The sequence below is a fragment of the Malaya genurostris genome, chromosome 3 (genome assembly GCF_030247185.1).
Source record: "Malaya genurostris strain Urasoe2022 chromosome 3, Malgen_1.1, whole genome shotgun sequence".
Lineage (NCBI taxonomy): Eukaryota > Metazoa > Arthropoda > Insecta > Diptera > Culicidae > Malaya > Malaya genurostris.
In genome coordinates, this window is record NC_080572.1 from 4,204,708 (window position 1) to 4,231,948 (window position 27,241).

The 27,241-nt window shown below is 39.2% G+C and overlaps 1 protein-coding gene across 4 annotated transcripts; it reads left to right on the forward strand.

Moving 5' to 3' along the window:
- Window positions 1-5,441: 5,441 nt before the first annotated feature.
- Window positions 5,442-26,312, forward strand: LOC131433801 (microtubule-associated serine/threonine-protein kinase 3). Of its 4 annotated transcripts, none has more exons than XM_058600401.1 (3): window positions 5,442-5,932; window positions 17,404-17,536; window positions 17,596-26,312. In XM_058600401.1, the coding sequence occupies exon 3, from the start codon at window positions 17,697-17,699 to the stop codon at window positions 23,700-23,702; it is 6,006 nt and encodes a 2,001-aa protein (XP_058456384.1). In that variant the 5' UTR covers window positions 5,442-5,932; window positions 17,404-17,536; window positions 17,596-17,696; the 3' UTR covers window positions 23,703-26,312. The 4 variants fall into 4 exon arrangements, with proteins under 4 accessions (XP_058456384.1, XP_058456386.1, XP_058456385.1 ...); XM_058600403.1 differs by lacking the exon at window positions 5,442-5,932 and adding an exon at window positions 6,541-6,737; XM_058600402.1 differs by lacking the exon at window positions 5,442-5,932 and adding an exon at window positions 6,764-7,174.
- The last annotated feature ends 929 nt before the right edge of the window (window positions 26,313-27,241 follow it).

Genomic DNA, 27,241 nt, shown 5'->3' on the forward strand with positions numbered 1-27,241 from the left:
TACATTCCACCATACGATACAGAATCCTGTTTCTGTTATTCTGATCTAGCCATTTACCAACCAACGTAACAAAAGTGAGAGGATGAAGTTTTATGATATATGACGCCGCTACTTGGGAGGCTGTAAATCCAGGACGTGCATCGGGCCCACAAAACCAGGATAACGGGAGGCATAAAATGTCACATCGATTCAAACCAAAGAGGGGCAGGAATAACCCACAAACATATGTTAATTAATAACCCTGTTTCTTTGATTTATTACCACATCCATTGGCAATGAATGAATCAAATTAATTGAGCCACCATGCGACTCCTTCCGTTCTTCCTTCCTAGCAGTACGATACTATGGTATATGATGGTTTCGCTTCCCAGGTCATTATTTTAAACCAAGCCGGGATGAACCCAGGCTCGATTTAAATCAACGTTCCGGGCCATCAATATCAACATCATTTCCATTTTCGATTCGCTCACTTTTTCGCATTTCTCGCTCCGGTAAGTCCTTCAGAGGATGCCACTTGCTTTCACAGATAAAATTGTAATCATCAATCGATGAACCTCCCGTTTCGGTCGCTCAAGTTTTGCTGCTCTCAACAAAATCATCCAATTGTCTGTGAATTCTCGTCTACTTACATAAGTCGCCCCAATGGCAAAATCCTTGCACCTAGAAAATGTAAATGCGCTCACACCTTTCTGGTCTCCCCTAATGGGGACCTCAACGACGACGTCGCGTCGTCGCGCCCGGATGGTCGGAAAAGTGGTTGCACCAAACACCGGGAAACACTTTGCAATTTCAGTTCACGATGCACTCTGGCTCACGATAAATTATTGATAAAACAAGTGACGACGAGCGGCTCTTATCTGCGCCACTGTTGCTTCTGGTGCCGGAGTGCCGATGATAAGTATCAACGCTAAAGCAGAGTTTTTACGCAAACTGCGTCCCGAAAGAACCACGGTGGCGGCCGTTTCAGTGGTATTTTCCTGAAATTGTCACTATCGTTGACGGCTAAAAAGAAAATGTGATCCTAGTCTAGTGCTGGGAAGGTAGTGCAAATTGGAAGGATTTTTGTGTTGTAGCAGTACGGAAAGGATTTACAGGTGCATTAGAATTGGTAATAGTGGGTTTCATGTAAACTGCTTTTAACGAAATAAGAGCGAATTTAGAACAATGAATTCGTTCAAATTTTGAACAATCAATTTCCTGATTATTTATTTTAATCGATGATTAATTAATAATTCATGATTTTACCTACGAATATCTGTTAGATCTATCCGTCAGCTAAATCAACTATTATAGTTGTAAGTGTGTATCTAGACTATGACTTCGTGGTTTGTATGTCATACAAACACTTGAAAGTGCATTCATACACACATACTGAAAATGTAGATTTGTTTATCGGCTTTTCAATCGAATATTGTTTTGTTTTAACACCCAACGTTTCGACGTTTTTTTTATTAAATTACTATTTATTGGAATATGAGTTAAAATTAAATTATTAAGATTTAAATTGGGTGTTCAGCCACAAGTGGTGACTTTTCAGCCCTGCTATATTCATGATTTGGTTATTACCATGAGGACATCATTTGCTTCCGCAATTTTGAGATTTTTGTGTAGGGAAAATTCTAAACCTACTTGTATTGTGTAATGGGGAAAGGGAACTTATATACTGACTTACTAGCTAATACAGAGAGCGAATCGATTCAATTGAAGGTTGCATCGATTTTTGTCGGAATTTGCTTATAATATTATGTGACATTACATCTAATGGTTCTATATTTTTTGAGTCTGTGTAACTCATTTATACTAAACCAGGGAAGACGCTTCAAAATCATTTTCAGAATTTTATTCTGAATCCTTTGAAGCGTTTTCTTTCTGGTGGAACAACAACTTGACCAAATTGCATGAAGCATGGCTGGTCTGAAAATTTGTTTATAAATTAACAATTTGTTTTTAGACAGAGCTTAGAATTTCTGTTTATAAGAGTATATAAACATTTAATATATTTATTACACTTTGCCTAGATTCCTTCAATGTGATTCTTGAAAGTGAGTTTTTTGTCATACGTTAAACCTAGGTATTTAGCTTGATCAGACCATGTCAATTCCAAGCCATTCAATTTGAGAATGTGATTATTGTTTGGTTTAAGAAAAGAAGCTCTTGGCTTATGAGGAAAGATAATCAATTGCGTTTTTGTAGCATTTGGTTTAATTTTCCATTTTGACAGATAATCACTGAAAATATTTAAACTTCTTTGTAGGCGACTGCAGATCACTCTTAGATTTCTACCTGTGACTAACAGACTTGTTTCGTCACAGAATAGCGATTTCTGACAACCAACGGGTAGATTTAGAAGATCGAAAGTGAAAATATTATACAAGATTGGAGCTACGCTCGAACCCTGCGGAACACCTGCTCGTACGGGTAGCAATTCAGATTTACAATTCTGATAGCTAACCTGAAGACTACGATCAGTTAAATAATTTTGAATCATTTTGATCAAATAAATAGGAAACTGGAAATCAGACATTTTTGCTATTAAACCTTTGTGCCAAACACTGTCGAATGCTTTTTCTATGTCTAGAAGAGCAACTCCAGAGGATAACCCAGAAGATTTATTTGCTTTTATCATGTTCGTTACTCTGACAAGTTGATGAGTAGTTGAATGTTCATGACGAAATCCAAACTGCTCTGGTAAAAAAATTGAATTCTCATTTATATGAGACATCACTCTCAACAAGATAATTTTTTTAAAAAGTTTACTGAAAGAAGAAAGTAAGCTAATTGGTCGATAACTAGATGTTTCTGCTGGGTTTTTATCAGGTTTGAGGATAGGAATTACTTTAACGTTTTTCCATCTTTTTGGGAAGTAAGCTAATGAAAAACACTTGTTGAAAATTTTAACCAGGAGTCTCAAGGCAACATCGGGAAGATTTTTAATAAGAAAATTAAAAATTCCATCATTACCAGGAGCCTTCTTGTTTTTAAGTTTCCTAATAATTGATTTAATTTCATCAAAATTCGTCTCAATAATGTCATCTTGTGATGACACTTGGGTTGAAATATGATCATATTTCAGTGAGACTTTATTTTCAATAGGACTCACAACGTTCAAATTAAAATTGTGGACACTCTCGAACTGCTGAGCAAGTTTTTGAGCTTTTTCGCCATTTGTAAGAAGTATTTGATTTCCTTCCTTGAGAGCAGGAATTGGTTTCTGAGGTTTCTTAAGAACCTTAGAAAGTTTCCAGAAAGGTTTAGAATATGGTTTAATTTGTTCAACTTCTTTAGCGAAATTTTCATTTCGTAAAAGAGTAAATCTATGTTTAATTTCTTTCTGTTAATCCTTAACTATGTTTTTCATTTCAGGATCACGAGAACGTTGATATTGTCGTCGACGAACATTCTTCAACCGAATGAGCAGTTGAAGATTGTCATCGATGATAGGAGAATTTAATTTAGTTGAAGCTTTGAGAACTGAAAGATTTCTAGCTTCGATAATGTAATGATTCAAATTATCAATTGCTGTGTCGATGTCCGCAGAATTTGCTAAAATAGTTTCATGATCCACATGATTTTCAATGTGAGATCTGTAATCCAACCAATTAGCTCTATGATAGTTGAATATAGAACTAATAGGATTAATTATAGCTTCGTTGGAAAGTCTGAATGTTACAGGAAGCTGATCTGAGTCAAAGTCAGCATGTGTAATCGGTTCACTACAAATGTGACTTTGATCTGTTAGAACCAGATCAATTGTAGAGGGGTTTTTCACGGAAGAGAAACAAGTCGGATTACTGGGATGAAGAACTGTAAAGTAACCAGCTGAGAGTTGATTATGAAGTATTTTACCATTACTGTTATTTTGCCTACAATTCCACTGGACATGCTTAGCATTTAAGTCCCCTATTACGAAAACTTTCGGTCTATAGCTTGTGAGTTTTTGCAAATCGCCTTTAAAGAAATTTAATTGTTTACCGGTGCATTGGAATGGCAAACATGCTCCAGCGATGAAATAAATTCCATGAATGGTTTCAACTTCGATTCCCATGCTTTCAATAACTTTAGTCGCCTAAATCAACTTCATTTGAAGAATAAATGGCATTGAAGGAATATTGGTAGGTAGACTGCCATTAGAAGAAGATGATTTGGCCGATCTACCTATTTAAAAATTGTGTTCGTTAGAAGGTGAACTGGAAAGCGTTCCTGTGTTTTGATTATTTACATTAGAAGAATTAAGTGGTAGTTTTCTACCTGTTACCAAACCGTAACTGTCATTAGAAGAAGATGATGACGAGGTCGATCTACCTGTCAATAAATTGTTTCCGTTAGAAGACGAATTGGAAGGCGTACCTGTTTTTTGTTTTAAATTCGAAGAAATAAGTGCCTTAGAAGAATTAGGCGTGGCATTTGCAACGGTTTTTTTGATTTTCAGCTATGTTCTGTAAATTTAAGGTCGTTGATTTGACTTGTTGTCTAAGCGAACGAGCGTTTAAAATTTTTTCCCTGACAGGACATTTCAAATAATTGGATTTATGATTTCCATCGCAATTTGAACATGAAAATTGATCAGTGGTTTCATTTCGAATACGATTTAGCACAATTCAAACACCGTATATCCATATGACAATTTTTGGTTCATGGCCGGAGCCTTGGCAACGACGATATTGCGTTAAGTTTGCAATACGATTATGCCGTTTCCAAAACTATATACAGAATTGTGCTTACTTTGCATCCTTCAACGCAATACAAAATCGAACCCGTTTTGTTACAATATTTACTTATTTTTGGTCTGTCGCCACGTAATTTCGGGTGAAAATTACCAACACAATCAAAAATAGTCTAGATGAACAACGTTGAGGCAAACAAATGGTTACCTTCCAACATCGCGAAAAAGTTGAATATATTATCAACATAATCCAATAATTTATTGTGACGATTCATTTTCAAATATTATGATTACATAACACAAGGGGTGTACTGATAGTAAATAGTTCGCGCTGTACAATATAGGTGGAACTAGTACATCACGAAAAATTATTTCTATAAGAATTCACTCATACTGTCATGTCTGTTAGTCCTTGGTAACACTATTATATTGCCAGAACGAATAAACCTACTAATACCTACCCTACTTATATTTGTGATATCATCTATTTCCTAAGTCCATGCCAGAAAAGTCATAAATATTAAAAGTTTAGTCAAGTTGTAGTCTCTGTTATCTAGTACTTCGTACAATACAGATGGTGAAAAGTCTGATATCATAGTCTCTGCTATTATTTAAGCCTATAGTTGAAATGATCACGAAAATCAATTTACGGTTACTATACATTTTGCCCGGTGTATTTGCAGTGACAACAGGAGTATAATGTAAAATCTCGGCCCCCACTAACGCCCGCCTACTATGGACTGTTCAGAAGCAGCTGTCAAATAGTTGTGACCGGCGCATTTCGACGATGGTTTTGCACAAAATCTAGAGAAACTCGCGTATAGTTGAGTGCATCTAATCCAGAATAATACACCAGAAAATCAGTATGGCTGAATTTTGCAGTGATAGTTAATAGTAAAATCATCCATAATGTATCCATGTATCGTGAATATACAACATTCTGGTTGTGAACGTTGCAAAAATCAGTGATTTTTGTATGGCAGTGCAGTGGCAATCAGGTCTAGTGCGTGAAATAAAATGAAAAATCGATTTCTGTCATCCGTCGTGCAACAAAAGTGAGAGTTGATATCCGGAGCTGTAATCGACATTTTGCAGGAATACATTTGCTGAACAGTGAACTTGTCATAACTATTCCTTCATTTCGAGTCGAGATAATCGCAAATCGAACGACTGAAACTGTTCCAGCACTTTTTGTATACCGTGTGCAACATCGCCGTTGGCAGCTGCAGACTGTTTACTGCCTAGTAAACACAATCTACAGTATTCGAGGTAAGTAAAACGGAAACGTGCAATTAAAGTGCACTTCTGGTTTTATAGCTATCTCGCCTATACGCATTATTCATATGCTGTTCGTGCACTCGGGTATGAAAAAGTAAGATGTAGAATCATTCATTCAACGGCAATCTAAATCACTGCCTGCTTTTTTATCTCCTTGAAGGTCCTATCGTACCGATGATGTGTTAGTCGCCTTTACGCAAACAAGATTGTTTTTTTCAACAGTGTGTGCATATTGCATGAAATGGTCAAAAATGTACGATTACTGTTTGTTATTTCCTACCGGAGTAAAATTAATTTCTGTACAAGGCAAATCGCCGTGTAGATTAATAAGTTTTGTCAACATGATGATTCATGCCTTAAAGATTTAAATTTAATCTACAACCACTATCCACAACACTGATATGAGGTATGCTTACAAGTTTTATGTTGTTTTACTTTGAATCCTATTTCAATCATTTCATCGCATGGTCTTTCTGTGTGCGTGCGATGATTCTGTCATCATGGAAAAACATCGCACCCACAAACACAGAGTCGAAGCGGTTGAAACGAACCAACAGGCAACCAAGTCTCGTATCGAGCGACCAGTTTTTCAACCTATTGGTACCGAACGAGAGCTAACGCAAAAGTGCTGTGTTTAGACAACAGTGAAAATGTGTACTATCTCATAAAAAACAAGGATTTAAAATTTGATTTTTTTTCCGTAGAATCCTTGTTATGATATAAAAAACAGTTTCTAGTTGCAGCAGAACATAGTTCCAGAAAAATAATGTGCTCAATGAAAGAAAAACAAATATCGGTAGGTGTGAGAAGGAATTTTTCCTGATCATTCTCCCACTCCTTGCTAGTTTCGATGATGGGCAGCATGAACTGAACTGTGGTGACTGTCAGGCAGCATAACCTATACATCCACGATTTCCTTACCTGTACGTATATGGCATCATCATGGTAGTGAAGCTGTGTTTACATTCTGCTACCGCGTTTATGTACAAATTAGGGCAAACTGAAGCTGCGATAATGTGGTAGTGGTAGCAATTTGGACTGTTTTGACAGCCAACCTTTTCGTCCATCGGAGCATATCTGCCAACAAAATTGACAACAGGCCAACATGACTGCTGAAAACAGTTTCAAATGTGTGACTATCGCTATAGCATTAGTTTTCTTCAATCAAGCGGAACGGTAGTGTGTCAACATTTTCAATTGTATTCTCTATTTTGCAGTCAGAAATATCAAATTGTAAGTATGTTGCATTTGAAATTATTTTAGTATGAACCATGGGTCGATTGGGCATAATTACTTCAACTGCTAACATTTGGTAGTTGGACAATCTGCAAATTACAAATTGTACTTGGGCAACATTGGTTATGTGCAGACAGCAATTCACGCTTCGTAGCAAAAGTAAATCAAGGCAAATAACGAAGTTGCGATTCGAAAAAAAACAAATGTAGGAAAATGAACCTTACACTACTAGAGGTCGATTTCTTCGCACATTTCTTACAGCTCGAAATGAACACAATAAAACATAACGAATGTTGAAGTAGCAATCAGCAATATATGAGCCGGCTTAGCGCTGATTTCAAACTATGCGTTCCCCAATGCACAATGGACTACAGTGCTATTTTTTCTTTATTTTATTTTGTTTTCATTAAGCCTCCCCGTCCCCTGGCTACTGCCTGCGCTGCGGTATAATTGATTCGCAACTCAGTACAATTCAATTCGAACCGCACTGAGTGTTAATTCAACCGAGTCGAAAGCAAAGAAGTGTAAATTGCACTTTGCCACCGACCGACTGGGCAGCCGTTGATAAATAATGAAAGTAAGTTTGGCCATACAGATCAATATATATAAAGGATTATGTTACAGAACATTGCCTGATCTTCCTACGATGACTTCCTATCATCATCATCTATCATACCATATAAATGTAATCAAAAACTCCTCACTTTTCGACGACTCCAACAATCTTAAAATCTCCTAAATCTGTTGTAGCAATCTGTTTGGGTTCTCTTTCCAACCTCGGAGTTAGAAATTTGTCTAACCCGTAAGGCAGTCGGAATACGCTTCACTAGAACTGCTTGAGTGCCTCATTCTAGGAGATTGCTTCTCTCGAACCGGCTCAACGAGTTCGGATATTGTATTGTGTTTTTATTTGTTTATTGTGTTTTTTTTTATCCGCCTAATGAATCGGAGAGCACTGAATTGCTTACTACAATGTTAATCTTGTTTCAAAACTACTATTATGTCATTGATCAAATTAAGTAAGCCTGATAACAAAGTTAATAAAACCATTCGAATGATAAGATACAGGAATTGTCATAATTTGGCATTTGGTTCAGAATTGCTAGAAAGATGAGAAAAAAAAATGAATTTAATGATTTGATGGTACTACTTTGAATTTGCAATATGTTAAAAGTTGCGCACGGTGCAGCTATTAGTGGTATTAGCTATTAGAGGTGAAAACTTTTTTCTAGTTGAAATAGAACATAAAAGGTGATCAATGATTCGGAATATATTGATCGTTTTGCTAGGACTCCAAAGGCCCATTTAATATGGGCATTTTACGAAAAATGTATTATCCACTCTCGGCAGTCTATTGCCCTGAGCTTTATACGCAAAACTAGAACTGTTATGTTATTTTTACGTAACCGTGCAATTCAAGACTACACAGCCGAAAAATTAGAACATATGACATTTGACTCATTTCAAAATCGTTCTAATGTTCATTACATAATTTCTTGGTTTCTACCGTCCCGAACGTAAGAGTTTTTCAAGAAAGCAAAATTATAGAAATACTGTGTTCAATTGGTGAATTATTCTTTTAGGTGGTACTCTAATGTTTGTCATGAACTAGGAAAATATTTACATCTTGTACTGATCCAAAAAGATGGGTTTTTCAAAGCACTTCTCATTTGTGATCATATAATTATGTAAAGTGGTTAAGTACTAAACTGCCCTTACTTGCATATCAGTCCCATATGGAAATTCAGCATGTCGAGAAATAGACGATTAAAATTTTATTTTAGATTTTTTTGATTGATTGTGCTACCTAATGCTAAATCATGATATTATTACATGAAATATCGATAATACACATTTGCTATTCCAATATTACAACAAATGAAATTATTGAAATTTGCACTAAATGGGACTGATATGCGGGTACTTTGCATATGGGACAGACATGAGTTTATATTTTTTCACATTTTACTGAACAAATCCTCAACTTTTATTGCAATTTCTGAGAGTATATTGAGGATAGATTGCATTCCTCAAGCTAACTCAATATTGGCGAAAACCGATATGGGACTGATATGCGAGTATGGGCAGTAAAGTTCACCGTAAAATACAAAGAAGATTAAATTTTTCTGCTAAAAAGGTGTACAATGCATTTCACTGGCAAAACAATGATAAAACAAGGTGTAGAATACGAGTAACGTTTGTCCAAACTAATCGTTTGATGGATCAGATAGAAAAAACAACATTCTTATATCACTACGCGGAGACTTTTAAAATATTTGGAACTTTCCATTACCTCGCCAACTGATAGGAAATGTATGATTGAAGCCAAACTTCACGCGAGAAGCTCTCTAGAAATATTTGTACTCACATCACGATCAATGCGTGATCGTATAAATTTCTCAAAATCTCATATCAAGGGGCCAGTCGAAAATGGTGTAAGCCTAAAAAAACTCATATCAATTTATCCTCAGTACTGGCTGTACTCTATACTGTTTTGCTCATTCGGAAATTTTCAAGGTAAAAAGGGTTTTTTCCTATATTTCTATTATTGGTTTTTGCCTTTCTCTATCGAATTAGGTAGAAGAATTGCTGGAAAACTGACTTTCGAACGGAGCCTCGGAGACCCATAATGTTATATACCATTCGACTCAGTTCGTGCACTTTTTGAAGAAATTTTTTACGCTCAATTTTCTCAGAGATGGCTGAACCGATTTGAACAAACTTTGGCTCGTTTGAAAGCTACTGTCGGACCATTGATCAAGTTCGAAGATCAAATGGATGTGACTTTTGGTTCCGGAGATATGATGGTATAAGTGATGTAACCAACAAAACGCGTTATTTTTTTACCGCGCAAGTTTCTCGGAGTTTCAGCCGATTTTAACAAGCTTAGGCTCGTTTGAAAGCTACTATAGAGCCATTGATCAAGTTCGAAGATCAAATGACTGCGACTTCTGTTTCCGGAGATATGATGGTATAAGTGACATAACCGACAAAACACGTTGGTTTTTACCGTTATTATATATAAGGGTGCCAATATTTTGGGATCACCTCTAATTTCGTAAAGCTCTAGTGCTCAAAAGTTTAAGCACCTCGAAAAAAGTCCTCATGCAAAATTTGAGCTAAATCGGACATGGGTAAGGGGTGCTCCCCAGCGGTCAAATTTTAAAAATTTTCGATCTTGAAAAAGCTCCATAGGGGAGAGTACATGAAATTTCCGAAATCGAAATTTTTTTGATGCCATAAATCTTGAAATTGCATGAACCGTCAAGATTTAGTGTTATCTCAAAAAAGAATCCCAGAAAGTCGTTTTAAAAAAAAAAAATTTTCGAGATGACACTAAATCTCAACGTTTCATGCAATTCTAAGACTTTAGGCATCAAAAATTTATTTTCGATTTTTTTCTCTTTGTTTATATTCTCAATTATTACGGCTTATTCGTGTATTTTCCAAATTTTTTTTAACAGCAGATCGAAAGTTGATAGTTGAGAATTCTCTGCAAAGTGTAAGATAGAAGGATTGCCGATAGGACCGTAATAATCGAAAGAAAGAGGAACTGTCAATTTCACTTAGGCCCTTTTTAGTGTTTGTCTTCAAATTTCAGAATAAGTATGCATAATGGTAAAAGTAGCATCAGGTAACATGCTTAATATTTTTTTAAGAATTCTTAGGAGCAGTGTTTTTAGTTGTCAGCTAATGATTCCCCTAATTTCACCAAAATTTGTCTCAGTAATGTCAAATTGTGAGAATACTTTATCCACCGTTTGCAAGGAGTATTCGATTTCCTTCTTTGACAGCTGAAATTAGTTTTTCAGAGTTCGTAAGAGCCTGTTCAGTGAATCTATGTTAATTTTTTTTTTCGAAGATTATCAGCTATGATGAGGATATTGATGTGGACGAAGGAGCAGTCGATTATAGGAGAATCAAATTTATATCATCTCAGTCACTAGAGGAATAGATTGTTGTTTTTCCAAAGTGACAAGCGTACATTTTAAGAATTCTAGAAGGATTTTGTTCTCTAGCCAAAACCCAACTCAGAAAGAATATCGTATATGTTGTTAGCAATGGCGTCTCGTCCTCATGTGCACCTCGTGCACTGCACAACTGGTCGAATAGGCTCTGTGAGAACTTGTATGCACACATTCAGGTGAGGCTTCAGTGGCTTATGCTTATGGCAGTTGAAAACAAATTGCTGTCTCTGTTGCAACGTCGAAACGGTTCTGATATCATACCATATAAGCAGTGCACAACCCTTAAATTTGGTCTATACCAGGCTCAAAAACTATTGGAATACACTAGAGATGGTCAGTCCGCGAACGGTCCAAAAGAACTAGTTCTCCTCGAAGATTGAGTGAACTGGAGTTCTTTATTGAAGAATGATAGCTCTCTATTCTTCTCAATGGAAATGAAAGTAATCGAGTTCTTTGAGTATGTATACAAATAAGTTGCGTCTTTCGGAACGTTTGCTTGTTTGAAGAATGATCGTTGAACACATGCAAAAAGCACTCACTAATACTGAATCTGTTTACTACAAAATATTAAAAAAAAAAAACGGGAAATTTGAGTCTCGCGCATCGGGGAAACCGGGAAAAACCCGGGAAATTTAAATCGCTAATTAACTTGCCACCCTGAATTCCGGAAGTAGCAGAATAGTTTATCCACTATTCAAAATCGAGTTGACTCTTTTCTATTACTGTTTTAGATTGCTACTGAATTTTATTCGCATTCGTCTTCCGGGTCCGGAATTACAGATGGAATTGTGTTTGAAAATTTCAAACCACTTCGATTTGTAGGTCTCTGCTAGCTTTCGTGTTTTCGTTTAAAAGAAGTAAAAGGAAAGTATTTAGATGAATACAACAATTATATATGAGAATAAGAGATAAAATATGATAAAAACATAATTACACCACTAAGTCGATTAAAACGACGATTTAAGTGTGTAATTAGTAGGAAATATGGTAAATAATAGTCCATGTAACCACTAAAACTAAATCGCTATTGGCGTATTTGAAAAAAAAATCTTCACACAGTAACATAGGATAAACATACTTCCCTACCTAGCCCGAGAACCGCCACAGGCTCCAGGGGTGCTACAGGTTTGGGTCCTGCATGATGAAATATTGAAAGTCACAACAAACTACACTATATTTCGAATTTGTGCAGCATAAAATGTACCGGGAGCAGCGAGGTGTGCACACTTGGCACGTCTCAGCTTGGTGGTCAGCACGTTCAAAATAATTAATATGTAATAAATGCGCTAAAAGCAGGTAAATCACCGCTTCCTCCGGTTGTCTGACTTCATGACTTTAGCAAAGTTGTTTCTTTCTGTATACAACTGGCCCACTGCACCCTCCCTAGTCTACTAGGCAACTGATGAATATGTAATTTTATTCATTTTATATAAATATACGCCATTTTCTTGGTTCCACGTTTCTCACTTACTTCTAGCTCATTTTGTTTGCCTGTACTGTCCTGAACTTTTACCATTTATGGTGATGCGTAATCCTACGTAACCGAATTCATTGTCCTCACATCGGAGAACGACACCTGCTGCGGTATGTACGTAGCGGAGTTTATTGCAGCTGGCGACTGATGCAGTTGTTTGCAGTAAATCATTTAAAACCTTCACTTACATTTTACTATTAGTCCAGCTAACACCACAAACCATCGACAAATCCAATTCTGAAATATCCCAACCGCAAACCTTCTGCGTCTCGCCAAAGAACACTTGCCAGCTGGCAAGCTTCTTGGGATAAAGATGATCTGGGTCGGTGGATGCACTCAATTATTCCTAAAATATCGACAAAGGCATGGTTCAGGGGACTGGATGTGAGTAGAGATTTCATTCGTGTGATGTCCAGACTCATGTCCAATCACTACACGTTAGATGCACATCTCCTTCGAATTGGACTTTCCGAGACTAATCATTGTGCTTGCGGCGAAGGTTACCGCGATATTGACCATGTTGTTTGGACATGCGTGGAGTTTCGTGATGTCAGATCTCAACTAATAAATTCCTTGCGTACCCAAGGTAGACTATCCAATGTCCCAGTTCGCGACATTCTTGCTTGTCGTGACCTTCCATACATGAAACTTCTTTATCATTTCATTAAATCCATTGGAGTTCCAATTTAAATTTTATTTTATGTTAAACTGTTTTCTCTTCCATGAGTTCAACCAATAGCCAACTATAGGATATTGAATATAAGTGGTGAACTGATACAAACAATCCTGAAATAGTTATAAGATCATGTACAAAATAAATGTATTTTATTTAATGTAATTTAAAATAGCAACTCGCTTGATAAAAACAGTGTTTAGATTAACTAATGAGTACCAACATACTAATATGATATTCGAAATGTATTAGGTTTAAACTACTATGTATTGTGGATGCCACGGCGAAGAAAAACTTATGTATATTGCCTATGAAATAAACGTATTTATGAAAAAAAAAACCGCAAACCTTCAAGCGATGAGTAAGTAGACTTACTTACGAACGGTACAGTTTAACAGATACCAAGGAAAACAACTCATTCCATTTTCCAGTTCGATTCGTCATCTAAATGGCGGCACCTGTTGTTAGAATTCCATTGATCTACCCTAGCAAGGCGTCCGAACGAACAACTAATAATAATCACCTTAGAACATGATTTCTGTCGCTCTGTCGAAGGACAACCTTTCACTATTTTGAACGAACTCTCGTCAGGGAACCTTTTGTTTTCATTGGCACACGATATTTTTAGACACATAAATCAATGACTGAGGGATTGAACTAGTCGCTTTGTTAGAGTGAATCACTATCTATATCGTTATCGAAAATGGTTATCAGTTTGATTATACCCAGCTCATATTGGATAATGTATCTGTACATCATATCGACCGTGAACCTTGCTGGTGGCCTGAAATTGGATGCGGCTTCCGGAAATACCTATCCACTTATTTTTCGCTCGTTTTCATTCCACTTCGTCATCCGAGATCCCAGTTTGTCTGCCACAACTGTGTCGCTGGCACATTGCCATTGTAGGCCAGCTAGAGACGACTATGTATGGTGTATGATCAGAAGATAGCGATCACGCTTGCTGTGGCAAGTGGGTGGTGGTATTTATAAATTTTATACCTACTACTCCCTGTGTGTTCACAGAGGTAGCGACGGTGGAGTACCCCGGCTGGCATTGACCGTAGGCAATTAGTGTGAAAAACAACATTTAAGCAAAACGGTGCGAATAAATTTTTGCCTTAACCTCCCATTAATTCCCCTAGCCCTAGACGCACCTCGATTCAGCTGCTAGACCGACCATCAACAGTGTCACACATCAACCAAATCACACCGCACTTGCACGGGTCTGTCTTGGCAGTGAACGAAAACAAAAACATCACATAAAATATTCTATTTTTAAAATCAAATATTTTACCCCACCAACTAGGCAGGGTGGAAGGAGAGGCCACCCGACGGGGGGATTGACCGACACCGAGCAAAGCTGCGAGCAAGTGGTGAGACGTAGTATCGGTAAAGGTTAACCTGATTGTGTGCTTAGAATGGTAGAAAGCGGCTGACACGCAAAGATATCGTCGCACAGGCTTGCTCGCTAAGCTCACAATACACGGAAAAAATTTTCTGGCGCTTTTAACAATAATAATAATGATAACAATTCAGAAATGCACAAAAAACTGAAATTATAAAGTCACAAGAATTTCCAGTTGTCACTGCGATAAAATACGAATTCAGTCATAATTAAATTGAATAGAAAGTTATATGAATATACAAAACCACAAAGATTGATCGAACTGTTGACGTCGGTCTAAGCAACTACTGCCAATATCATTGCGTTAGGTTTAGTTTCGAGTATTTAAATTACTTTTTTTTGTGTTCTAACTTTCTTTATTTGGCTTCGTGCCCCAACCTGACAGGATTATTAGTGTCAGTATAATCCACCAGATGAATGTAATACCAAGATATTGCTTTCTTTCTTTGTATCTATGCGGAATATACTTTCGGAAATAAAAGTCTCTTAGTCATCATTCAGCACTCAATGGCGATTCCCTATTTTTGTTGTATCGTCAGTGGTTGTGAAGCGGGCAAAGCGGCTCTGTTTAAGCACACTATGATGGATCAGGGCGATGATAGTTCTTAGAACGTAGCTGTTAATTCCTTGTCAGTTCATTAGTTTTGCTCGCCACTCACGCCACTACGTTCCAATTGCTCAAAAAATTTCCATGTACAGTAAACCTTTATTTAAAGTCATATATAATGAGAATTATTAATATTGTCGCGATCAATGTATAATCCATATATTGCTTTCTTCGTGCTTATAGTAGTGCATAGAGGAAAATTACTATTATTTTTATCAAATATTATAACCATCATTCGACTTATTTTGTTCTGGTGGCTGTATTAACACTAGAACGCTCTCGTGACTTTTTCTATACGTAAAAGCTCTTGAAGGTAAATTTCTAACCTAGAATTGAAATCCGACTAAAATGACTTATGTTCGATGCATTTACAAATAAACGGTAAACTATTTGAGTTTGGTAAATTTTTCTATGAAGTATAACATTTTTGTAAAATCTTAATTTCGTTATAACTCCAGCATTTTATAACCGATTTTGAATTTTTTTTTGCATTGTAAAGGGTTTGAAATTGTTTTTTGATTAATGGTAAATGTTTTCCTAACCAGTTGAAAAATGTATTTATTCCGATAAATTTGTGAGCAACTATCGTAGGCTAGCTATCGTATATTAGTTAAGCAAAAGATAGGATGGTGGGCTGCTGAGGATGAGAAATTGTATGTTGCAAGCTATTGAACAATGGTGTTGCATGGTATAAAAATTATTACACATTCCAGTATAAGGAATATATTTTGTCTCTTTTATTCGTGAAGCCAAAAATAACGACATCGCTTCACTTGTATATGCCACTACTCTATAATATTACGTCTACGTACAAAATAGACATTGCTATTGTTCAACAATGTTGCGGCTAACAGTATCCTTCACATTTTTCTCGCTCTCTACAATCTTTAGATATTTTGCTCACAAAAAAAGTTATCAAATTTCCTTAGTTTTCGCTTTCAACAAAACACTAACGTAAAAATTCTCGAGTACTTTCTTCATATAGTCCCAACAGTTACCTAATACATTGCCAAAAATACTAAATCATTCTAACAAACCGTTTATGAGACATAACATTCTGAAAATGTTTAAAGAATTTTTATTTCGGATCTTCTCAAAAGTAAGGCTAGAATAGCAAACTGATGACGCAAATTGTTCTTTTAGGTCAAGAAAAATACGAAAATGAAAAATTATTTTGTTAAATCTTAAAAAGTCATCTAGTATAGATAAGCAATGGTAGTGAAAAAAAAATTTGTAGACAAGAAATATTACTATTAGATAGTAAACTTTCGAATCCAACGGTTGCAATTCGTCACTCATATTTTCAGGCATCGCTCACAACTTAGAGATATGGCAATAAAAATAAATCCATTCAATTTCGGATGATCGATATTTACTCAAGACAACTCTGCGCAAAACAAAAACAGAATTGAAAAGCAGCTTTAGTGTATTCGAGCAAAGCGAGCGAAATTTCCAATGCTATGTACCGAGCGGTGCATGTCTATTTTTGCACAAACTCAAACGAGTGACACATCTTTTGTCGGATGAAGGAAAAAAAAACTCCATTTTTGTGCATGTAGACACACTGGACATGGCGTGTCACACTTGGTTTAGCTTGAAACAAGGCGCAAACGTACTCGCAGACATTTTCTTGCCAGTCTGCCTGCCTGGCTGCCGTCGTCTGCTGGCCACTATCTCACTCATATAGCAAACGTGCATGCGAAGATTCGCAGAGTTATATTGGCTCGGACTCATGACTCATGCAACAGCCGAAGAGAGGCGAAATAATTAAATAGTTGAAGAAGAGGCCACAAAAAAAACAGACTACCGAACCAAATGAGATGCATTTCGGTTGGCTGGTCGGCCGATTTTCTGCCAAAAGGGAAATAGTCGTGAGTAATGGTTATTGTTGCAGAAAGCGAACCCAAGAATGGTCGTTAAGATCAGTTTAATTTCAGCTAAAAGAATATTCAGGTTTACGCAGTACAGAAATGTGTAAACAAAAACTAAATTATATTGCACTTCAGTGGTTTATCTATCATCTATTATCAAAATTGATAAAGAAATTGTCTAATTCTGGTGTTCGTTGTTTTCTCCTTTTCTACATTCTTTCTCAGTTGATGCAGAAATGAGGGTGTAGGTCATCTCTACCAGTTTCACTTGAGACTGGTACATTGCCAGGGAAGCCTCAGAAGCAAATCGAACCAGTTCCAAAGCACACCGCTGCAGGATGCTGTTTTCATTGTACAGGTAAGTTTTTGCAGCATCTTGTTGGATTAATTTTTCAAAACCAAATACATTCACTTCAGATATTTTAAAAACATCTAAAGCGCAATTCGCGTGCTTAGACCTCTCACTCGTGAAGACTTATATTGGTTCCTGGTTTCCGTGCACCAAAAGTTGAGCAAACATGAGCCAAAAGTCATCAAGTGCCGCAACAGGCAACGTAAATAGCTCGAAGCAAGCTGCACCAGCGATTGCTACTTCGTCTGGTACGGTAAATCCCGTTGTCACCACCGGAAAAGCAGTTGCTTCGAAATCGAGTGTCGCTACTAGTACACCCAGTAAGGAGAGGTACAAAACGTCATCAACGGTTCGTTCGTTAAATTTCGATGATCAAGAACTTGATCGGAAAAATTCTACTGGTTTGAACAGTAGTGACGAGCAGAAGAATGATTCGATGGCGATACAGGTCGAGGAGCTGAAGGCGAAAGTACCAACAGAGGCGGAAGTTAAAGTAAAAGTTGTTTCAAATGTATCATCCAAACCGTCCGTTGTTAAGAAACACGAAGCCCAACAACAACAGATCTCGGTAATTTCGAATTCACCCATACCGCCATCAACACCCACAAAAACAATTACTAGTCCAGCAGTCGTTTCCGCTTCGAAACCACCGCACAGCAGTAGTCCAAAGCAGGCCCTCGAATCCGAACCGAAATCTCACGGAAGTCCTTCGAAAGGAAGTTTGAAAAAAATACAATCGGTTAAAATCGATGAAGCACCCAAACCTGCTTTACTGCTAAAGTCATCCTCTGTTCCTGGGCCAGCTCCCGCGGTAGCAGCTAAACCAGCTGCTAACAAAACATCAAACGCACCAACGACGCTACCCGGCCACCCGATAAGTCAGCTGGCCGCAGCACCTGTGATAACGACTGCAGCACCATCTCCAACGGCAACGACCGCTCCCCCAGCATCCGTGATTTTACGTCCTTCATCAGGTTCCAGTTTGCAAAAATCAGCTTCCTATCGGAAATCCTCGTACAAACCACAGCACTCGCATTCTCTGAGATACTCGGGCAGTGGTAGCGACATTTCCAACTTGGTTCGTGTTCGAAATTCTACTTTGGGAAATTCAGCTCCCACTCTGTCGATTACGTCCAAGGAGGGTGGTTTCGGTCAACGTCGTTCAACGTCCTCTTCAGCTGCTCGGAGCGGTGCAGTCGCACGCCATAGATTGAGCTTTGTAGCTAATATCTCGCCTCGATCTCACTCACCCATACCGGGAAGTCCGATCGATAGTCCACGGATCAGCTCACCGAACATCATTCACTTCCCATTCGTTCCGATCAAGCGGATCACCAACAAAAACAGTGACAGTCGCCGATGGTCGGTAGCTTCATTGCCAAGTTCTGGATACGTCACAACACCCGGTAGCTCCAACATCTCCTCTCAGTGCTCAAGTCAAGAAAAGCTGCATCAGTTCCCTGCCGTACCGACGAATGATGATCTTTATATGCTTTCCCTGCATTTCTCCAGTAATGATAGCAATCCAGCAATGGATGGTCGCAGTTTACATCAATATCAAAACTTCCTGCATCATCAACATCACCATACGGCTCATCAGAACAATGTCGTATCTCCGCATGTCCTACAGCATCAGCACTCTCAGCAGCCACTCAGTCTTCAGTCACAACCGACGCACTGCAACAGTCCACATTCGGTCAAATCCACCGGCAGTTGCAAAGATGAACTGAACAACTTTTGTGGTTGTCGTTCGCCGGTTCACCGGCCACGTTCGCGTAGTCTAAGCAGTCCATCACATTCACCAATAACCGACAACGAAATATCACTGATGAACACCTTCTACAAGGAGCGCTTTCCCAAGGCTACCCAGCAGATGGAAGAACGCCTGTCGCACTTCATAAACGAGAATAAAAACATCATAAACGACAGTGCGCGCATTTCCCAACCGATCGTTCGGTTCGTGCAACATCAGGTCCTGGAGATGGCCCGAGATTGCCTGCATAAATCTCACGCCAAATTGATCACGTCCCGCTACTTTTACGAGATGAACGAAAATCTCGAACGTTTGCTGATGGAAACTAAAGAAAAATCTCCGGAAGCAGCCACGGAAATCACTGGCGTAGTGAAAAAGTTACTCCTAATCATATCACGCCCGGCACGGCTACTCGAGTGTCTAGAGTTCGACCCGGAAGAGTTCTACCGTTTGCTGGAAGTTGCAGAAGGGCAGGCCAAAGTTACGCAAGGAATCAAAGCCGACATTCCACAATATATCATCCAAAAATTGGGTCTGAACCGGGACCCGATCGCCGAGTTGCAGGAAGAGTTAATCGAATCCTGTTCACTGAATTCATCCATTAATGATTCATCGGATAACAACAATTCTTTCTCGCCAAATCATTCCTTTCTTGGCGATAGGGATGACCTCAACCGAACCGGATCTATAACATGTTCCACTCCGAAAGGAGCCGGGTCGTTGAATAGCAGTATCAGCAATACCAACGCTAGCAGTCAATTGAATGTTAGTAATAACAACAACAGCAACAATAACAACAACAGCAGCGGTTCGATAGTGGGTAGCGGAAACAAATGTTTCAAAGCACGTACGACCAGTGCCGTTCCGAATGAGAAGGACTACGACATACTAAAGCTTATTTCGAACGGAGCTTACGGAGCGGTTTATCTGGTCAAACACAAGCAAACCAGACAACGGTTTGCGATGAAGAAAATCAACAAAAACAGTTTGATGCTCAGAAATCAGGTTGAGCAGGTGTTCGCTGAGAGGGATATCCTAAGTTTTGCAGATAATCCTTTCGTGGTGAGCATGTACTGTTCATTCGAGACGAAAAAACATCTGTGTCTGGTAATGGAGTATGTCGAAGGTGGAGATTGTGCGACCCTACTGAAAAGTCTTGGTCCTTTGCCGTCGGATATGGCACGATTTTACTTCGCAGAGACAGTTCTGGCGGTGGAGTATCTGCACAGTTACGGTATCGTACATCGAGATCTAAAACCAGACAATCTGCTAATCACAGCACTGGGACATATTAAACTAACCGATTTTGGTCTATCGAAAATGGGATTGATGTCGTTGGCTACCAACCTGTACGAAGGATATCTCGACATTGAAACAAGACAGTTCTCGGATAAACAGGTATTTGGCACTCCGGAGTACATTGCACCGGAAGTGATTTTGAGACAGGGATACGGGAAACCGGTGGATTGGTGGTCTATGGGAATTATTTTGTACGAATTTCTGATTGGCTGTGTACCGTTTTTCGGTGAAACACCGGAGGAATTATTTGCGCATACAGTTAACGATGATATCGAGTGGCCAGATAACGATGACTGGCCTATTCAGGATGAAGCAAAAGATCTGATTACTGTCTTGCTACAGCAAAATCCAAGAGATCGTCTAGGAACGGGAAGTGCACATGAAGTGAAAGAGCACTTCTATTTCCATGGACTTGATTGGAACAATCTGCTGAGACAGAAAGCAGAATTCGTCCCTCAACTGGATAACGATGAAGATACGAGCTATTTCGATACACGAGTTGATCGATATAACCACGATATCTGTGGAGACGATACCGACGACATGGAAGATTCTCCACTGTTCGGCTCGTTTAGTTCGTATTCACCACAATACAGAAAACAGCAGAGCATCACCACAAGCAGCAATCCGTCTTCTATCGCACCGCAACCAGAGCAGCTTGCTGCTCCGTTGACGGGATCCAATGTGCCGTCGTCTGTGACACCGAAAGAAAAACACCAACTGCCATCTCTGTTTGAAGATAGTTTCGATATGCTCCAACAAAAGCAACCGAAACCGGTTAGTGATATTAGTAAGCTTATTATAACACCGGAACTGCGGAAATTTAACATCAACCCCTCGAAGTATAAGATGCCATCAACGCCTGATCTGGACTATCTGCCAGAAATGACAACGCCCGATCGAGAAGATTTCATTAGTCATCTTAACCTACGACCACACGTCCAACAGCCGGTAGCTACCACTCCGGATACACCGGAAACCAACAAACGTTTCAGTGATTTCTATCCCCTGTCCTCCTTAAAACAGCTTTCGACGCCGGAGTCTTCCCAGACGGATAGCGATGACGTATCGCCCCAAATTCAACGTAAACGCAAGATTGTGCACAGTCGAGGCATTTTACCCAAGTTCTCCATATCCATTGAAGACGACCAGAGTGGTCATGAGACATCATCATCCACTCCTTCCCAGATAGTAGCTTCATCGCCGTCCTCGTCGCTCAACAATCTCAACAGCTCACGGCACATTGTCAAGAGTGCGTCGGCGCTTGGTTTGTCGCTAATGACCTCGTCGGATGATTCCTCAACTGCGATAACTACCATCGGAAGTGGACCACGAGGAGGTCTGCACAATATTACGACAACCGCGTCGAACCTATCATCCTCGTCCGGATGTAGTACCGGCATCACCTCGACCATGCATTCCGCCGGAAACTGTTCCAGTACGGCCAGCTCACGGGATACTTCTCCGTGTCGAGAGCTAAGCCCTCTAGTCACTAATCTTAAGCCACCGTTGATCATTCGAAGAGGACCTCGTGGATTTGGATTTACGGTTCATACAATTCGCGTTTACTACGGTGATACGGATTTCTACACAATGCATCATCTTGTGATGGCAGTAGACGAAGGTAGTCCAGCATTCGAAGCTGGGCTACGACCAGCGGATTTGATTACTCATGTCAACGGAGAAGCGGTCCAAGGTCTCTACCACACTCAAGTGTTACAACTTTTACTGAGTGGAGCCGAACTGGTTAGCTTGCGAGCTACTCCACTGGAGCACACTAGCATTCAGAGCGGCGGTAGGAAACGTGAGCCCTGGCAAAGTAAATTCGCCAAGAAAAGCACACACAGTCGGCGCAAGCAGAAAAAGGACAACGAAAAAAAGCGTAAAACTTCATTGTTTCGACGAATCAGCAGTAAGCGAGCCAGTGCAGAAATGCAGCAGATGGTAGCAGGAATTCAATCGCCGACCTCCGTTCCTCCAAGTAGAAGCTTCCAGTCGTTTACCAGATTCCAAGGTAGTCAACCGAACCTAGCCGTTGCTGGCAATAGCCTACCAGCTCCCATCCAGCAGGTGCCAACAACATCACTAACAGCATCGCCTGTGAATCGCCTAAGCCTATCGCCACTAAACACGATCAACACTTTTCAACCGACTCCGTCGGCATCACCAAGTACTTCCGCTCCAAGCACACCGACAGGAACGCTTACCTACAACGAAGGAGCTCCCCTGTACCAGCGACCATCTACACTGCATGTTCTGAAGCACAAATTACACTCGACGCCATGCGCTAACAGTAAAGCATTACATTCAACAGCAGCCACGGGACGACCAAATCGACGAAAATCTGCTGATCATATGCCACTTTCACCGTTGGCTAGAACACCCAGTCCATCTCCGTTGCCTGCATCACCAACGCGTTCTAGCAGCCCATTGGCATTCCCGGTCGTTCATCCACTCGGATCATCAAATACCACTCAGTCGTACAGTCCCGGAGTATTGCCGTGTGCTTCGACCGTCCTTCCACAAGCTATAGTGCCAGGAATCGTAGCAATCGGTGGCTCGTCTACGCCACCAACGACGAAGAAAGGTTTCCCTCGAGCCAAAACAGCCGAACCCAGCTCACCATTGCTCCGTCGAGCTTTATCCCCGGATCGCCTGCATCCACGAACCGCCGAAAGTAAGTGCGTACTGTCGCCACTCTGTTGCAACACACCACTAAAAACACCCCGTCAAGTGACTGGAATCTGGCGATCGAATCAGAACTCTACCATCACAACAGCAACACCACCATCGACCGCGGGTACGGTCTCGAATGTTGCTCCAACAACAGCCAACTCAACGGCAACGAGTGTAACCGGAGGGTCTCCCCTAGCAAACAGTGGCACTCCAGCGCTTCATCCGACCGTTACATCGTCAGCATTGGCAATGGTTACCAGCACCAACCCTGTGGCGGCCAAGGTCGTCACACCCAGTCCATCGGCGATCACGGCAACAACAACAATGGCCACCGCGTCTGCTGGGCCCTCGAGCAGCACTACTCAACAAACGTCACCACAACCGCCGCAGCAACCATCTCTTTCAAGTATGGTCGATAAATTGAGTGTTAAAGATGCTCCCTAAAAACAAATACAATATTCGCTCCTGTTGATGATCATAATTTACAATTATTTGCATTATTTGATTATCTAGTATACGTCGTTTTCTTTCCGTTTGATTATTTTTACTGTGGAAAACAAATAGAACGCAACCAGAAGTATGTTTATCATTTGACTTTTGTCCTTGGGGGAAGAAGTTACGAAGCACTGCTAGGATGATTGAGCACAGATAGTTATTTGAATTTGTAAGCAAAAGTATAGCTAGCGGAAAGTTAACTGTTCAGAGAGCAAGAGAATGGCAACAGATGGTAATCAAGAGACACAATTATATTAGGTCATAGAAGAACTAGTTGCACCGAACTTTGAATGTATATGTTAGTAATTTTGTGGTAGTGGAACTGAGAAAATATAAAACCAATTACGATTTATCGAGTTTAAGAAATTCTAGGGTTACAATAAGTAATAAAAAAAGGATTTAAATTTGTGTGATATTTTTCAAGAAAAATAAAACTACGTAGGAAGTAAAAATTATTGTTTACAGGACATAGACACTAGGACATAATAAAGCCACGAGTACGCAAGTAATGCAAATTCGCAAACCACTACAAATGCTACTAAACAATTTACTCCCCGCAATATCAAATCCTAGAATAAATAGACACGTTGTTGCAACCACAGCCTGAAACCAGATAGTTCGCAAGTCACTGGATCAAGTTTGATATTTTCATTTAAAACATTCGATCAAAATCGTGCTGTCGTTTAGAACTTACGGCAATGGTGCTAATTAAGTATCCTGGCTTCGGAGATGGACTAAGCGATGATTACTCAATAGCATAGGATGGTTCTTTCGTCTCTAAGCACACAGAACATAGTGTGTGAGATAGTACAGTTTTGTTTTTAGTTAAAAATTTGATGAGATGATTTAAAATTCAATGAGATCATTTAAACCCAATACCATTGTACTGCTGAAGTCTTCAGTTTTCAAGTACATTTCCAACATCTTCTGACTCCGTCTGGTAATGTTGTTGATCTAACGTTTAATGTGCTTATTAATTCAGTATATTTTTGCACACAAACCAAAAAGCACAGTTTGCCATTTCGGCCATTGACACGCAATGTTGATTCGAAATTTAATAAACTTGCTTATGAGTAAGAGTGCAGTAAATAATATCCCCGCTAAAAGATGTTCTTCGTTGGAGACGCGTGGTTTTCTCATTGGAGTCTTATTTCATTCTCGAAACTTCTATTTCGAGTGGTAATGATGTATTTGTCCGATTAATAAAAAAAAAGAAATCATTATAACTATCACCACAAAGTTCATTAACAGTCTGATGTTAGTCCGGGTTGGTGGTTTTTCTCCATATTTAATACCAGGCAAATAATGCTTTTAAACATTTTATACTCTGCAACTTTACTGATGTGTAAATAAGAAATTTTGGCACATGGAACACAGTGGCCCTTATTATTGGTATAATTAAACGGCCTCAAACTTCGTATTTATGCATTTCAGGAAAAGTTATATAGAATCGAGAAATAAAAAAAATCTACCTTGCGCCTTTAAGGGTTAAATTTATTAATCGAAAAGTTATTGCTTTAAATCATATGATAATCTTCTCTGTCCAACCAACGAAAATGTTCAAGCTTGATCTAATTGACAAGAGCCGAACGAACTAACTAATCTATCACCAAGTAATGAATCACCACCCGTGATACCTACGAATTAACCTACAATTGGCCAATCCATTGCTAGTCCGGAGCTAGACAGTAAGTGCTTCATGTGCGGTTAGAACAGCTTCTGATAATCTCCCTATCCATACGCCTACAAATTGATAACATATAGAAAAACAAAGGAAATCATCCCACCATAAAGTAAGGAGCGCTGAGCACATTTACACGCGATACTAGAGTATGAAAACTTAAAATCGATCGATAGCTGGCACGGCACGTGATTGTAGGAAAAAAACAAGAGTGATGTGAGTCCAGTATAATACCAAAATTAAATCCAAACTCCTCGCTATCGGAACCACAGTAGCAGTAATCCGCCACACAACTGACAGCCAACAAAATTATTATTCAATATTTCAACAAACAGGCATAACAATGCGCAATAGATGAATAAATAGAATGTAGTGGCACTCATGCCAAATTTATACCACCATAGCCCAGATGGAAGAAAGTTGATAGGTCAATAGAGAAACGAAAATCAACGTGTGGTGAAAATGTGCAACTTTTTCAAGAAGAAAGAATCGATAAATAACCTTACTTTCCCAGCATTATATCGTTGTTGTTTTTTGTTAGCATTCTAAGTTCGAACATTTTTGTTATTTATTCTTTTATTGATCCGCTTGAAAAGACATGGCGCTCATACGATTGAGGACAAAAAATGTGCGCACCAAGCGCTTAGTTCGTTAAGTACAACTCTTTGCTGGTAATAAACGGAAAAAATTATCGAACCCAGAAAAAGTTCATCGCGAAAACTAGACAGGTATACAAGCAGGTTCAATACCATAATCACTTATCAGTGTTGCCGCAGTGTAATTATTTCTTATAGTGGAAGGACAACACGACGAAAGATGATGTCAATAAATGGGATAGTGGAAGCGTACTTGTTCGAATTGAACTCTGCAAAGCACAATGCTCGTTTGTTTTGGATTCTTCGAAAAGTCCTTTGGTTCTCTGTGAATATTCACTTGTCTTGAATCTACAAATTGCCACCTCTGTACGATGACGTATGTATGATTTGTTTTACTATCATTTATTGTTGCAGAGCTACCGTCTATAGTACTGGACAGTCCTTACTTTACAACTCGATCAAGCGCCTCCCATTGGATAATAATCAACGCGTTAATGTATGGAGAGACAAAGATGATAGGGGTTGTTATTGGTGAGAATCTTTTCTAGAGTCACCAATGTTATTGACCGCAAAGACTCCTTTCTACAGCCACCAATATTACTTACGAGAGACTCCTCTTCTAGAGTCATCAATGTTATTGACCGCAGATATTCCTTTCTGCAGCCACCAATATTGATGGGTTCTGTATTTCAGCCTAGTGTAATTGTTTCGCAGCCGGATAGCACTCGTAACGGTCTATCCACCTTGAAATCAATACACTTGGCTGGTTTTCGGACAAGTAAGTTACCCTCTGACTGCAGTGAATTGCAAGTGTTTTATTTTTACAAAATCTTAACTATATATACAAGTATTTTCCTTACAACAAATGTAAATGTTGCGCAACATTGACCGCAACATTCTCGGTTTTCTCTTTCCATCCCATTGCGGGATCCTAACAGTTCGGCTGAAAAGTTCGTATCGTTTAATAGAAACACACATTTTTTTGCCAAAATTCTTCTTCAAATGAGGCCGTTTTTTTGAAATTTCGTCCTTCAAATGCTCTAATAACGCTATATAATAGTCTCTGTTGATGGTTTTTCCCTTTTCAAGGTAGTCGATGAAAATTATACCATGCGAATCCCAAAATACAGACGCCATAACCTTGCCGGCCGATTGTTGAGTCTTTCCACGCTTTGAGTTCGGTTCATCGCGTGCAGTCCACTCAGCTGACT

Excerpts from the sequence above, each read along its gene's own strand:
- LOC131433801 (XM_058600401.1), top strand. The coding sequence starts at position 17,697 with ATGAGCCAAAAGTCATCAAGTGCCGCAACAGGCAACGTAAATAGCTCG.